At 37.3% G+C, this 16,138-nt stretch overlaps 1 protein-coding gene across 4 annotated transcripts in view; it reads left to right on the top strand.

The window, feature by feature from the left end:
• MDFIC (MyoD family inhibitor domain containing) overlaps positions 1-16,138 on the top strand; it is a 67,883-nt gene that overhangs the window by 39,553 nt on the left and 12,192 nt on the right. For all 4 annotated transcript variants that reach the window (XM_088141711.1, XM_088141709.1, XM_088141710.1 and 1 more), the window contains exon 4: positions 8,883-9,149. In XM_088141711.1, coding sequence (XP_087997837.1) covers positions 8,883-9,149 — 267 coding nt within the window. The remainder of the gene's footprint in view (positions 1-8,882; positions 9,150-16,138) is intronic.

The raw sequence follows: 16,138 nt of genomic DNA, 5'->3' as shown, positions 1-16,138 counted from the left end.
ACAGTGAAGTTCTCACCAACAAGTTTCTAGAAGCACATCATACCTCACTTAAATAAATTTTTGAAGACCTCACATTAAAGCCTATTAGTCTAGAAAAGGATGCAAATCTATTTCTTTATCAACCCACAGTCAGAATTTCCTAATCTTGAAATGGACAAAATTTGGAATGACAGTTGTCCTGTCATTTACTTTTCAGTAACTTGGATTTACAACTGTAATATATGCAGGGATTACTTTGTGTATAATCCAGAAATTTATTTATTTATTTATTTATTACATTTGATTTATTGTCCGCCCATCTCCCCCCAATGGGAACTCTGGGCGGCTCACAAAGTACATATCAACAATTACAATTCTACAATTAATTACGTTATGTGACCGGCAGGGGTCGCTAGGGGGTCATCCGGGCTTTTCCTCCTCCGTAGATCTTCCTCGCCGCTCATGCCGGCTGCATTCGCCACTCGCCGCTCATGCCGGCTGCATTTGGAGTTCGACCAGCACCGGTATTTACCCCCTGTGCAGCACCGCCGGTTCCTCCCATCTAAACGGGAGTACCCATTTATCTACTCGCAGATGGAATAGCTTTCGAATTGCTGGGTAAGCAAGAGCTAGGACAAGGGACAGGAGCTCACCCTGTCCCACGGAGCTGGGCTCGAACCGCTGGAGAGCCAATCATTTCTGACTGGCAACTCCCACGTCATTAAGCCCTTACGCCACCACGTCCTTATAAATTAGTGAATATATGCTACCTCTACGTGAAACCTATTTTTAAATATTTTCATCAGTACCAGTTTGTTTCTTTATTGAAAGTCCAAAGGATTTCTGCCATAGCTATTTTAGGAAGTGTATTTTATGAACTCCACATGCATAAAACCAATAGTCTACTCTAGAAAGGCATTTCCTGACATACGTTTTCTATAATAAAAAGTAGGCATTTGGTATGGTGGCTTCAGAGTTCTGTCTTGACTTTTTTTTTTTATAGGGGAGGAAAAATACATCTGTTCTGGATTATTTCTGGACAGTTGCTTTTTTGTAAATATAGTGTCATTTAGTTAGTGTCATTTTCTTGTTTTTGTTTTTAGTTCTTATATTCTGCCTTCATAAGTCAAATAATTTTTTATTTTTTGAGCTTTTAGCCATATTGTCTTAATGCTTTTTTAAAAATCCTAATTTTAGTTTAACAGCCTTGAGAACTTGTTGCTTACAGTTAGAATAATGTAGGTTAATTTTTAATCCATGCTTAGAGAAACTTGGTTTGACTCAGAATATCTGACTGAATCTCTGTCGTCTTAAATCCTTAAAGTATTAATTTCTTATAGTAAATTAGTAAATCTCTTATAATGGTTATACTGGGAGAACAAAATTAAATCCACAGTCAGCCTTTACAGCAGTGTTTCTCAAACTTGGCAACTTTAAGATGTGTGGACTTCAGTTCTGGGCAATTCTGGGAGTTGAAGTCCATACATCTTAAAGTTGCCAAGTTTGAGAAACACTGTTTTAAACTGTCAGGACCTTTGAAAACTACCAAAACAAAAATTATTTTGCAAGCATAGTCCTCCAGAATTCTCTTTAGCAAGAGATATTATGAAGGTTGGGATAGAGCTCCAAGAATTCCAGCAACCGAACTATTTTAATTTAGGATAACATATTACCTTGTACACTAGGGCGGAAACTTTTTTATTCTTTTAAGATACCGTCCAGTGAGCCATTGAGATGGGTGTCTCACTGATAACAGAGAAGTTTGTAGCCGGTTATTTACACAATAGTTTCTTGAATCTCTGTAGGGCTGGGAGCCAACTGTTACAGATGCTCACTGGGTGACTTTGAACTATTTTAGAAGGTTGTTTTAAGAAAAAAAAGGTGGAAGAATGATATGCTGCTTTGAATGATAGTTTATAAACATAGTAATGTATTTTTGGACTGAGAAATATTCTGGTTTAAGAATTCTGTTCTCAGTAATTTATTTGTGCTTCAGTAAAAATAAAAATAATCTAGTTTTTAAAAAGTTAGGAAAAAGGAAAACAAGTACAATAGAAAATGAAAAGGAAACAAAGCATATTATATTACATAAAAAGATTCATTGATCTGTTTAGTAACTCTGGAGTCTTGCTATATTTCCAACAGCTATGAGAAATTTCTTTTGCTGCTGCTCCTCATAATTGATAGATCCATAATTCTTCATAAGATGATATGTTCTTATTTATAAAACTGCCTCTCCCTGAGAGTATCTGCCTGTCACACTAGATTGGATAGTGTAGACATACTGCAGGTCCCTTCCCTGAAATATTGCCATCTAGTGGGACCTAGGAAGCGTGCCTTTCCTGTGGCTCCCCTATCTTATGGAACATCCTCCCCTCCAGCACTCTTGAAGGCCCCCACACTCTTAGGCTTCCAGAAGGCCATTAAACCTGGCTCTTTATCCAGGCACTGGATAGAGTAGTGGAGCCTGTGGATGGTGGTTGGGACACCCTGGGAAGTTGATTGAGACACTGAGTTTTTAGTTTTTGTTATATGGGTTTTATAGTTTTTGTAGTTTTATTGTTGTTGTGAGCCACCCAGAGTTGTTTCAAGATGGGTGGCCATACAAATCTTTTAAATAAATAAATAAACATTCCAAATGTTTATATATACTATATATAAACATCTTTGAAGAGTATTTATATTAGTCACTTCACAGTTACAAACTTATGGATATTAACCATTTTCATTTGCCACATAAAGATGGTGACAACTTTTAAATGTTATTGAGATACATGTTAAAGGGAAAAAAGGTTGGATTATTCTTAAGACCATATTAATATTCTGTAAGACTTTTAGCCACTGATCTGTTAATATGGGTATTTCAAGTCTTTATTCTGGAGTTCTTGAAAATAACTGATATTCACTCACTATTATAGTGATGACTGAGAATAATTCAAAATTAATTGAATTAGTAATTTGATAGTATTGACAGATGCTATACCAAATTTGAAATCAAGAGATGTTTTAATCAACTAATATGAAGTATTAATGGTCCATGACTTAAAATAAAACTTGCAATTTTCATACAGGGATTGTCTTGGAGTGTAAGTTTTGTCATATGACTGGAGTTGAAATATACTTCTATCCCAACATCTTCCACATGAGCCTTGCAGCCTTTAATGCAGAAAATACAATTGAGATTTTACTAAATGGAGTTAAGCCATTGCCATGATATTAGAAGGATCACATAATAACTTTTTAATTTATTTCACACTGGTGTCTTGACTTAGTTGCTTACGTTCCATTGCCGTGGACAGTCTGTTGCCGCAGACGGATCACTCCCTGGTTGCCTTTTGGCTCACTGGAGTCACCCCTCCTAATCAGGGCCAGTCTGATTGGCCTGCCCCAGGCAATTGATGGACCCAGTGAAGTTCCAGAGAGAGCTTGGGGGGTTTTCTGAGGATCTGGTGGGTGGTTTGGCTGAGACCCTAGTTGCTGCCTGGAATGGGCAGGTGGCTGGAGCCTTGGATTGCTCCACCCATATGCAGCCTCTTCCTGTGTACTGTTCCCAGGGTGCAACTTGGTTTACCAAGCACCTCCGGGAGATGGAACACCAGAAGAGGCGCCTGGAGCACCATTGGAGGAAGACTTGAAGCAACTCTGACTGGACATGGGTAAGAGCCCATATTAGGGACTACCTTGTGGTGATAAAGGTGGTGAAATGTCATTATTTCTCTGCCCTTATTGCATCTGCTGATAGCCATCCAGCATCCCTGTTTAGGATGACCCATTCCCTTTTGGGTAGGGAGAGGCCCCCAGAACATCTGCTGGGCTGTTGTGAAGATTATTCAGGCTATGGTGGATACAGTCACTCAGATTTTCTCTGTCTTGGACTCTGACCAGGCAGGACAGGCTGAGGAGCATGGGTTATGGTCTGGTGGTGTGATCTGGGATAGGTTTAGGCTAATGACTACTGAGGAAGTGGAGGGCTCTCTTTGCTGTCAGCTTGGTCACCTATTTACTGGTCCAGGTCCCTCCTAGGTTGTGAAAGCAGCCAGGGAGATGACCCGTGGTTGGGCCCATGCAGTAATGTCAGCCTCTTTGATGGAGGGGTGATGCCCCCAGCGTTGAAAGAGGCAGTGGTGCCCCACTCCTCAAGAGGCCATCCTTGGACCCAACAGTTTTTGATAACTATTGACCAGTCTCCAACCTTCCCTTCCTGGGGAAGGTTGTTGAGAAGGTGGTCAGTCTGCAGCTGAGGAGAACCCTGGAGGAAATGGATTATCTAAACCTGTTTCAGTCAGGTTTCAGGCTGGGATTTAGTACTGATGCAGCTTTGTTCACACTTGATGACTTGTGGTGGAGCAGGGATGGTGATGGTGCATCCATCCTTGTGCTCCTTGATCTTCCAGCAGTTTTTGATACCATCAACCACAGTATCCTTCTGAACTGGCTTCTTGGATTGGGGATTGGGGACACCATTTTTCGGTAGTTCTCTTCCTTTCTCTGGGGTCAGTTCCAGTTGGTGTTGGTTAGTGGGGAGAGTTTGTCCCCTAGGCCTCTCCCTCGGGGTGTGCTATAGGGTTCTACTCTGTCCCCTTCTTTTCTACATCTACATGGAACCACTGGGTGAGGTTATCTGCCAGTTTGGGGTTTGGAATCATCAGTATACTGATGATACTGAATTATTTCTTTCAGCTCCTTGCTGGCCAAGTGAGGCTATTGAAGTTCTGTCCTAGTGCCTGGAAGCTGCACGGGTTTGGATGGGGAGGAACTGTCTCTGACTCAATCCTACCAAGATTGAGTGACTCTAGGTGTTTGGACTGCCCAGAACTGGGGATATTCCAACTTCAACCTTAGATGGGGTTGCACTTCCCCATTCAAGGATGGTACACAATTTTGGGGTCTTCCTGGACTCACAGCTCATGCTCAGTGACCAGGTGGCAACTGTGACTAGGAAGGCTTTTGCTCAGCTTCATCTGGTGCAGCAGTTGTGCCCTTTCTTACATCAGGGAGCCTTTCAGACAGTCACTCATGCCCTGGTCACCTCACAGCTTGACTACTGCAACACACTTTACATAGGGCTGCCCTGGAAGACCACCACATATGCCCATGTAACACCTCTGCTTTGTGAGCTGCACTGATTGCCAGTTTGCTTCTGGGTGCAATTCAAGGTGCTGGTCGCTACCTATAAAACCCTACATGGCAGAGGGCCTGGTTATTTGAGAGACTGCTGGTGTCCCGTAATATTTGCCTGGCCGGTTCGATCTGGCAGGGTTGGCACATTCAGGGTTCCATCAATTAAATAATGCCACCTATTGGGACCTTGGAAGCATGCCTTCTCTGTAGCAGTGCCTGCCCTCTGGAATGAGGTTTCCCCCCAAATTCGAACAGCTCCCACCCTACTGGGATTTTGAAGAGCCTTAAAGACCTGGCTCTTTGCCCAGGCCTTTGGAGAGGACGATTGATGCCCCTCTGTTCCCCTCTGCTATTGTTGCCCCTTTGTCATGTGCTGTTTTTATGTTTTCTGTATTCTTTGTTTTTTAAATGTTTTAACAATTGTAAACCACCCAGAGTCGCTGGGAGTCCGGCGGCATATGAATTTAATCAATTATTATTATTATTATTGGTTGCATAGTCAGCAAGTTGTTTAGACTGGATTTGGCATTTTTATCCACCTGTCGAGTCCTTCCCAAGAACTTGGGGTAGGCAGATGTTGTTCTTTGATGGTGTTAAAGGTATTGTTGCAGGATGCAAGCTGTTCCAAGTAAAGCTGCCTTTTGCAATTGACTGATGGTGATTTTGTCAATGCCGATGGTGTTCAAGTGGTGCTCCAGATGTTTTGGGATTGCACCCAAGGCACCTTCGCTTTCTTTTGCCACAGTTGTTCTATTTCTGTTTTCAGGTCTTTGTATTTTGTGATTTTCTCCAGTTCTTCTCTTCTCTTCTGCTGTTTCCAGGTATTACAACATCCACTATCCAGTCTTTTTTGTCTTTCTTATCAACAATTGTTAAGTCTGGGGTGTTGTGTGGCAGGTGCCTGTCTGTTTGAATTCTGAAGTCCCAGAACACTTTAGCTTCTTCATTTTCTATTACTTTGTCTGTTTTGTGGTCCCAGCAGTTCTTGTTTTGCCATGACTCTTCTATTCTTCATTTAGTCTTTCTTGTAGGCCAGTTTGGTCTCTGGAGTATTCAGTAAGCCTTCATGATGGACTAGCTTCAGTGCATCTTCTTCACTGTCCTTCAGATATTCTTCCAATATCTGGAAGAAGAATTTTTTTCTTCTTCAACTGTCTGGTGTACTTGCAAGATTCCACGCCCATCAATGCTCCTTGGTAAGTAGAGTCTGTCAACATCGCTGTGTGGATGAAGGGCATGATACATTGTCATTATTTTTCTGGTCTTCCTATCCAGGGTTTCTAGTTCTGCTTGAGTCCAGTCCAGTTCTAGCTGTGTATCTAATGACTGGAATTGCCCAGGTGTTAATTGCCCTGATGGTATTTCCGCCACTGAATTTGGACTTTAAGATCTTCTTCAGTCTCATGATGTATTCACTACTGGTCTTCTTGATTTCAATATGCTTGATGTTAGCTTGAAGGATGCCCAGGTATTTGTAGAGATCTTCTTAATCCAGACTCTTGATGTTATTTCCTTAGGGCATCTTGATTTCTTCACTATTTTTTCCCTGTTGATGTTAAGGGTGGCACAGTTGTCCAGTTCAAACTCCATTGCAATATCTTGGCTGTATATTTGTACAGTATTGAGCAGCAATTCTATTTTAGATGGTGTTTTTCCATACTGCTTCAGATCATCCATTAAAGGAGGTAGGGTAGCCTGGCAGATGTTTTTGATGTTTGATAGCCATGTCCTGGCTTGTTCAGTACCGTTGACAGAGGAATCAGTGCAATAACAAACAGTAGTGGTGATAGTGAGTCTCCTTGAAAGATTCCTCTCTTGATAGTAACCTCTCCCAGTCTATCACCATTGACCAATCTTCAATCTCACCTCCTTGCAGTATGTTGTTAAACTGTTTGGCAATGAGTGGGTGCAGACCAGTCAGATGTTTCAACCAAAAACCATGCAGTTCATCTTCACTTGGTGCTGGCCAATTCCTAATCTTCCTTGCCCTTTTCTCCACCATTTCTGCTGTTATTACAAGTTCTTTCATTTCAGCTTCTTTTTTGTTCTTATCCACCTCCTTTATCCAAGTTGTGTGGTTGTCATATTTCTTTGGGTTGTCCATAGCTGCGCCCAGAACTGCACTGTTTCTCCTTTGTCAGGTGTTGACTTGTTCACTGCAGTCTCTCCATTGATGGATAGGCAGAAACATTTCTGATTTGACTGAAATTGGAGTTTCTGCCTATAGTGTGTAATTTGAGCTTTGTATCTGCTGGTCTTTTTGGCTATGGCTGTTATTTGCTGCTTTATTATTTCCAGTGCTTCTTTGATCTTCCTTGTTTCTAGGTAATATTTCCTGATCAGGTATTCTTTGGTGGTGGTGGTGGTGGTCCTCCTCCTCCTCCTCCTCCTCCTCCTCCTCCTCCTCCTCCTCCTCCTCCTCCTCCTCCTCCTCTTCTTCTTCTTCTTCTTCTTCTTCTTCTTCTTCTTCTTCTTCTTCTTCTTCTTCTTCTTCTTCTTCTTCTTCTTCTTCTTCTTCTTCTTCTATTATTATTATTATTATTATTATTATTTATTATTATTTCATAGAGAAATTGAAATAAAAATATATGCACAATAAAAGTCAGGAAAATTAAAACTTCCATCTTCATCTAATACTCTTAATTTATATTAAAAAATAATCTAGCAGTGCCCATAGAAAACTACTTAATATTAGTCTGCTTAGAATAACTTAAATGTATTGACATAGGAATATTTATAAATGCATACATAAATCTTAACTAATACTGGACTCATTTTTAAAATAGTTATCTTTGTAACATTTGGATTCTTAAGTATCTATCTATGTAGGTTTTATTTGAGATAAGGAATTTCATATGTATTCATGTATATACATAGACACTTTCACAAATGAAGAAAATTTCTTTAGTGTAATTATTTCTGGATATTTAAAAGAATTTGAACAACAAGCGAAACCCCAGTTTTTACAAATGTTCATAGAAACATTAAAGCCATTAAGAAAGTTTGGGATACATACTGCAATTAATTGAAAAAAAAAACTGATAAATTATCAGGTTCTCAAATTGTGACACAAGAGTTGCCAAACTGTTGCAGAATGCCAGTAAATTTTGGTATATTGATTAAATAATTTCAGTAAGATATAATATTGATGATATAATATTGATAATTATATACCCATAATATATTTGTGTAATATATACCCAAAATGTGTTTGTCTAATATGGCAGATCATTGGTTCCAATATCAAATTAAAAATAAAAGGAGTTAAAAGACTTCCTGGATATGTACCATGAGAATCTTGATAGATGAAAATTCCGCTTGTAGTAACTCCAACAGAAAGCATAATTTATCACATAATGATCCAACTAAAATAGGAGGAATACATATTTAGAGAAAATTTGTTCCAGAAATTTTCACTGCACAATATCAATTTTTTTTTCTGCATTCAGTGACATTGCTATGGTGATTTCAAGTTTTTTGAATATATATTCAGATTGTCTGTTAATAATCTAATATTAACAGACACTTGATGACTTTATCTGCCCTGCATAATATGGTTTTATAATCAAAGATAATATCACTTATAATCTACATGTCAGAATTGCAATCAGGATTTTTAAATCTAGTGAGATTTCATAGTCACCAGGATCTTGACCAGCTTTCAAAATCATAGTTATATAAGCTTCACTGAAGGTTGGAAAACTTTGTTTAAATAGGCATCATTAAAGCAGTTAACTGCTCTAATTCTTTTTCTCTCTTTTTCTTTTTAAATATCTTTAAAGCACAACCTCAGCGTTTGCCTCAGCCAAATGCTTTGCCACTTGACAAGTATAAGGAAGGAACCAGCAAAAAGCAAAATGGTCCCAGAAGTCTGACTAGTGGAAGCGGATTTTGCAGCGGAGTTAAAGTTGATGCGCCAGATAACAGAACATTTTCTGCACCTGTTTCCCAAAAAATACACAGAAAAATTCAGTCCAGCCTGTCGGTCAACACTGAAAGCAGTAAGAAAAGCTCTGCTTATTCTCATAAACCGGGTTCTTTACCTGAAGGTAAGCTGATAACAAAACACAGAATAACCAAACCTCATTCATGACAATATAATAATTAAGCAGTCAACTAAAAATAATGGAAGAGCATGAGTTGTGTTCCAGAAGCAAGTAGAAATCATTATAGTAAAATATCAGTTCCTTCCCCAAAGGAAAATGTTTGATGGAAATTGCAGCAAGTATTTGAAGGAAAGTAGAAATATTTCCTGCTTTCAGATATTTGTACACTACTCTCACTGCTGATCATATGCTTAGAGTTTTTTAAATGACTAACTGGCAGTGTCATCATAGAGGCAAGACAGAATTGAATTGCTTTGTCTTTAGGAGATAGGCAAATATTTTAGAATGTGTAAGAACTTGTAACTTTGTCACTGACAGTGGCTTAGTACACTCACAAAAGTCCATATTCTGGGTAGAAACCTAATCCTGGGCATTGATATATAAATGCTTGTTATTTCTTTCTACCCGGAATACTATATATACCAGCAACATAAATATATTTTCTTCTTGTGATTTTTAATGTCTGCAGTTAATCTAATGAGGTACCTGAGGAAGAGTCATAGAAGTTAAAAAAGAAAAGGAGAGCAAGGCAAAATACCACTTTTAGCCCCTGTCATAAATTTCTGTCATTAGCAATATTCTACATTACATGGACCAATTTTTCTGGAAGATTCATCACGTTAAGGTGATCTTGGCAGTTCCCTTCTCTCCTCTGTTAAAAATGTACAGTGCATAACTTTATACTAGCTTTTACTAACTAACTTGAACAGAGGATCTATGCAATTCTCATTATAATGAGAGGAAAAACTCCAGTGTAATGAAGTCTGTCATATGTATACTGGCATCTATGCATATATCAAGAGCAAGTTTGGTATAGTGGTTAAGGGACCAGGCTAGAAACCAGGAGACCATGAGTTCTAGTTCTAGTCCTGCCTTAGGAACAAAGCCAGCCCCCTCCCCCCAGAAATCTATATTATATACTATAGTATCATGTTATTAAACTGATTAGTTTATTATAGTTCCAGTTTCCACAGGATATGACTGCTGAAAAACTTTTTGCAAAAAAAAAGTTGCAAAAATGTATAGATGCCAAATCTTAAGCTTCTAATATGACCATTTATTTGGAGGTCAATCTTCTCAAAGCGCTATCTGTTTCATTGACTTACTCACCAACAGAAGTTACATAGTTCCTGATGTTAATTAAATTGGCTAGCTAGCAATCAGCTGGTTAAACTTTGGTCTGTGGAATCAAATCTTGTGGAGTCTTATTTAGTAGTGAGGGAAGAACTTCTGCTTTCAAATGTTAGGAAAAACTATCCTAAGAAAGAGCAGAGTAAATATATTACACAAATTATAAATCTAATGCAAATGATTTCCAAAACATTATGAATCAACAGTGATAAATCACAGAGGATGCTGCAAGACATTAAAAAATGAAAATAAATGTAAGATTACAAATTCATATGCATGATCATCAAATGTCTGTAGCATCTTGTTTGTTTAGAAATGCCTGTTCTCAGCTCTTGACATCTTGTCAAGGGTAGCTCTTGTCTGCTTCTGAAAATTATGTCATCTCACTTCTCATGTGTCACCTTTCTGATCCTTTAGATTCTATATGTAGCTTTTTATGATATGCTAATGCATGAACTTCTTGCTTTCAGCCTCTGCAAATTTGTACTTTCCTTCTCTCTTTTATATGTTCTGGTGCTTTCCACCATTCACTGAAGTAATTTAAGTGTCACTTTCCTATTTCTTTCACAGTATTCTCACAGTCTCACATCAGATTTGTGTCATTGTACCTCCTACTGCTAGAGTGCAATAGTCATGTCTGTGATTTAATTGAAAAATGTAGTGTACAATGCATTTTTTAAAACAAAAAGTATAGATTGTGGACTTCTTGCATTGCTTAGTGATGGCAATCTCTGCAGTCCCGGTTGACATTGTTAACTGAATCCCACGATCGTAAGGTGAGGCAACTTCCTGTCGGCTTCCCACAACCAAAATCAGTGGGGAAGCTGGCAGGAAATTGTAAGTCCCAGGCCAGCAGGCTGGTTATAAGTGCAAACGGGTTGCCAAGCAACCAGATTGCAATCATGTGACCACAGGGGTGCTGGGATGGCCGGAACTCTGAGGACCAGTCATAACCACCATTTGTTCAGCACCATTGTAACTTGGAATGGTTGTTGACTGAATGAGCATAGGTTGGGGACTACCTATATATCCAAGAACCTAAAATAAAAGCTAAAATAGGCATTTTAAATCATATCAACCAGCAGACAATATGTAAAGCAAGCAGTGATATACATCCACACTCCAGTCATCAGCCCCTCCCCCAAATATTGCCACTTCCCCCTCTGGCAAAGATATGGATTATTTCCTCAGGTGCTTGTTAAATCTACAGCCTTCCACTTGCCCTAGATTCTGGGATCTCTGTCTTTTACATAGAGCTCAGTTGGATGTATCAGAGAGTAAAGACTATATCTCAGATGCTTCCTTCTATCTTTGTGGTCCCTTCCAATTCCACAATTAAATGATTTTATGAGTCTCTGTGTATATCATTACTTGATACTCAGGTTGGAGGCCAAGCATTATGCTTTCCTTTAGAAAGCTGCAATTCCTGCATTCTGTCTGCCTCAAAGCCCTTGAGGACAAGGTTTACCACTGTAATAGGACCTCATCATGGTTTCAATCCTCATGTCCATGCTTCCAATCATGCTGAAGGCAGAGAAACTCCTGAGCTAAACCAACATTGCGCCACCAATTATTTACCACTTGGTAAAAAAAATTGTAAAGAATAACACTTTCTTTAACACTTTCTTTAATAATAGTGGGAAATTATTCTAGATTATACTTTCTGGATTATACTTATATAGTATTTTTAAAAAAATTATTACATTTATTAATTGTCCAATTCTATTATGACTTTGTATAAAGTTTACAAAATTTAAAATAAAAAAATCTGCACAATGCAAAAAGAATGGCCAGAGGAAACAACTGCCATCTCATAGATCACAAGGGGCCCCAGCATCCATTCCAGCCCAAGGCCTAGGAAAAGAGCCAAGTCTTAAGGACGCTTCTAAATAAGGACAGAGTGGGAGGTACCACTGAGAAGACCTGCTTTCTGGATATCAACAGGTAGTACTGCTTAATTGATAGGACCCAGAACATGCTGACTCTGACCGATTATATAGGGTTGGCAATAACTATGGAAGATAGGTGGTCCCTCAAGTAACCAGTCCATATGCCATGAAGGACTTTAGAGGTGAAACGAGCACCTTGAGTTCCATCTGGAATATTTTTAATAACTATCACTTTGGCATGCTCAGAGGGGTAGGTATGGGTCTTCTATTGGGAAATTTCTTTTTCTTTTTAGAAACAAAATAATCCTTCACCCAGGTACCTCCTTCCTTCACAGTTCATCTCTGCATTACATTTAGGACAACACATTATATTTCCCTTTTTTCCCAACATCTCAGTACTGATCAAGAGGTCACTCAATTTCCTTGATTCTCAAAGAGTGCTTGTTTTCTATGGGTTCTCTGGCAGGGTTTCAAAGAGAATATATATCTGTGCCCTAAGGGAAAAACCTGTATTCAGTTGTATTGTTAGAATTTGAAACACAGGAGAGATACATAAAATTATTCAAGGTACCCAGAAAAGTATAGATGTCCCATTTTTTAAGATATGAAAATCTGGGTTCATCCAATGACACTCATTGACAATAAGATTAGGTTGACAAAAGAAGATAGGAAAATGTTATGGCATGCACTGCCCCCAATTTATTTTAAGGGAGGTTTGGAAAAATAAATGAAGGATATACAGGTAGTCCTCACTTCACGTTGGTAATTGGGACCGGCAACTCTGTTGCTAAGCGATGCAGTCATAAAACGGGACTTCACATGACCACACCAACTTATGCTGGCAGTTTCAGCAGTTCCAGTTGATATCAATAGGTGAATCCCACGTGGTTGCAGGATCCCAGGTTCACATGATCACCATTTGTGACCTGCCAGCTTCCTCATTGACTTTGCTTGTTGGAAGCCGGCAGTAAAGGTTATGAATGGTGATCACATGACTGCGGGACTCTGCGATGGCTGCAACTATAAGGAACAGTTGTAAGTTCCCTCATTCAGAGCCGTTGTAACTTAAAACTGATCACTGAATGAACTGGTCACTGAATGAGGACTACTTGTATCAGTAACCAGCAGTATTTTTTAGTGAAGCTAAAATAACAAAAGTTGTGTAACCAAATGGTGTGACTGCCTTTGGTTTGGTGCTTTTTTTATAGTCTTTCTGGAAGTGTCTAATGGACCATTGTTAGAAATGTGATGCTGTATTCTTGGTCAGAAGCAGAAACTGCTTTTGTTTCTGTTCTTATAGTTAGTGAGATTCAGATTATTGGATAATGTCAAGAAAAACAATATAAATCAGGTTCAGTACGTGTATTTTCTTTTCTTTTTACAATTCTGTTTAATGTTAAAGTATTTAAATTTTAGAAATAGGAATTGTTTGCCTTGAGCTATATTAAAATTTAACATTACTGATTTGACATTAATTCTTGAATGCATTTAACTAGCTCAGCTAAAATAGAGAATATATGCATTTAGAACCCCAACTTGCTTGTCATGTTGGAGTAATCTTTTATAGTATGGAATTATTAGATTTAAGCACAGAACTTATTTATCTTTTATTTATTTGGTAAATTTATATTAAATTTATTATTTATATTATATAAATAGATTTAATATATTTAATATATTAATTTAACATGTTAAATTATTTTATTATATATATAATATATTTATATATAATATATATTTATATATCATAGTTAAATATATTAAATAAATAATATATTAATATTAAATTAATATATTAAATTAATTTTATATAGCTGCCCATCTCACATATGTGATTCTGGGTAGCAAATAGTTTAAAAAGAACAGTACAACAAATAATAAAAAAAAATACCAACAAAAAGCATTAAAAACATTAAAAGCTAAAAAAAATAATTAAATTTCAGTTTTAAAAATATTCTTATTAACCATCCAAATTAAAAATCATTTCTACCATTTGATATAGAATTCTTAATATAGTATATTGGATACTGTCTATTTTATTATATTATTGGGTCTTCCCCATTTCCATTACATACCTAGATAAGAACACCCTACATTTTACCCTAACAGTATATTCTCACATGGGAATTCTAAAAGTTCTACTCCTAAAACATCTGAATGGCAAAAGGCTGGGGTTGGCTATGCTGTAACAATGACAAAGTGGACACATAATAGATCATAAAAAAAATTCAGTTTGTTATGTGACTGTATTAAGCAGCTGATACACTAAGAACTAACCAGAATTGAATGCTTACTTAATACATTTTTGTTCATGATCTTGATCCTGAACTATTTCAGCCTTTTGATTGACCAAGCAAGAGAACCTTCTTTTGTCATGCCTAAACAGTATTTCCATGGAGATGTCTCTCTGATGTCAGAGAGAGAAAATGTCCCATGCTGTATGACAGTTTTTTTTTTTCAAATTAAAAAATGGAATAGCAGACTACAAGTCTTAGCATAGCCTAACCCGAATGAATAGAACGTGCATAAAACTGGGAATAATAAAAAAAAAAAGGTTTTTGTAATGACATAGTATCATTTGCATGGTGCCATCATTACACAAATGACATCATTTATGTGAATGTATGTCATTTGCATAGTGATGTAAAAGATATAATTTGACACATATGATGTAATTTGCAAAAGATCATAATGTAAATGATGTAAATCACTTTAATAACATACTTTCTTTTTTAATATTTTTATTGAAGAAATTTTTAACCAGATAAAAACAATACAAATGTTAGGAAAGAAACAAAGAAAATAAGAATAGTGAACAAGTAAGAAAGAAAAAAGAAAAAAGATTATAAAGAAGCACCTTCCAATCTTGACAGCAGTTATAAATGCATCTCATACTTTCATATTTAATGGACATTCTTGAAAATCAGCAGCCCTGTCCCCAGTTAATCTGTTAGAATGAAACCTCTAACCTTGGACATAGTTGTTTTAGATGGCCTCATCAAGGGAATACAGTTCTTTAGCTAGGTGAATTCCTTTCCTTTTTTTCTAAGTAGGTTTCCTTTTAGAAACCTAGAACCTATTTTGACTATTATTTTTGTATCACAATAATTGTCCTGGGCCTGGGTTAATGTGTTAGTGGAGCCCCTGTTCTGTATGTGTTTTATTGTTGTGGCTGTTTTTGTTTATTATGCTCTATTATGTTTCTAATTGTTTTAAATTTTATGTTGGGTGTTGTAAGCCACATTGAGTCTTTGGAATGGGGCGGCTATAACAAACCTAATTAAAATACTAATGCTCATGATGACGACGACGATGATGATGTAATTGTATGTTGCGTTATTTTCACAATCATTTCTCTTCATGTAATGTCATTGCCATTAACTGAATGGCTGCTTTATTTTGTATAGTTGTAGTTATAATTTATTGTAAAGTGTCTTGGAAACTTGAGAAAGATTTATAACTGAAATAATTCTTTTCCTCTTTTATTTGGCATTCGTTGTCAAGGTAGAGAAAAAAAGTTAAGCTAATTTTGAATTATCAATACTTAGACACCTATTTGTTCTTAACTGTTCCTCATTTACATTATTTTTAAAAAATCAGAGAGGAAATTGTTAGTTTTGTTCAAGTACAGTCTCCATGACAACAGTCTAATTAATCCCCATCAATCTGGCTTTGGTCCTCTTCACTGAACTTGTACTCCCCAGCTTCATTTCATGTGTCATATCTGCTAAGCACTGGATGAAGGTCACTTGTAGGTATGTTTATTCTTCATAAAAAAAAATAGTAATATATGTAAGCATTCTTCCCACTCTCCCATCTGGCTGGTTCTTCTTTCCTGTTTTGTTAGCAATGAACATTTTCTATTCTTAATTCAACTTTTAAGTGTTTATGTATCTCTGTCCATTATTTATA

This window comes from Python bivittatus, unplaced genomic scaffold (genome assembly GCF_059951505.1).
Source record: "Python bivittatus isolate LINGU-HERP-01145 unplaced genomic scaffold, Pbiv_v1 ctg000330_np1212, whole genome shotgun sequence".
NCBI lineage: Eukaryota > Metazoa > Chordata > Lepidosauria > Squamata > Pythonidae > Python > Python bivittatus.
This window is presented reverse-complemented; position numbering and strand designations above follow the sequence as displayed.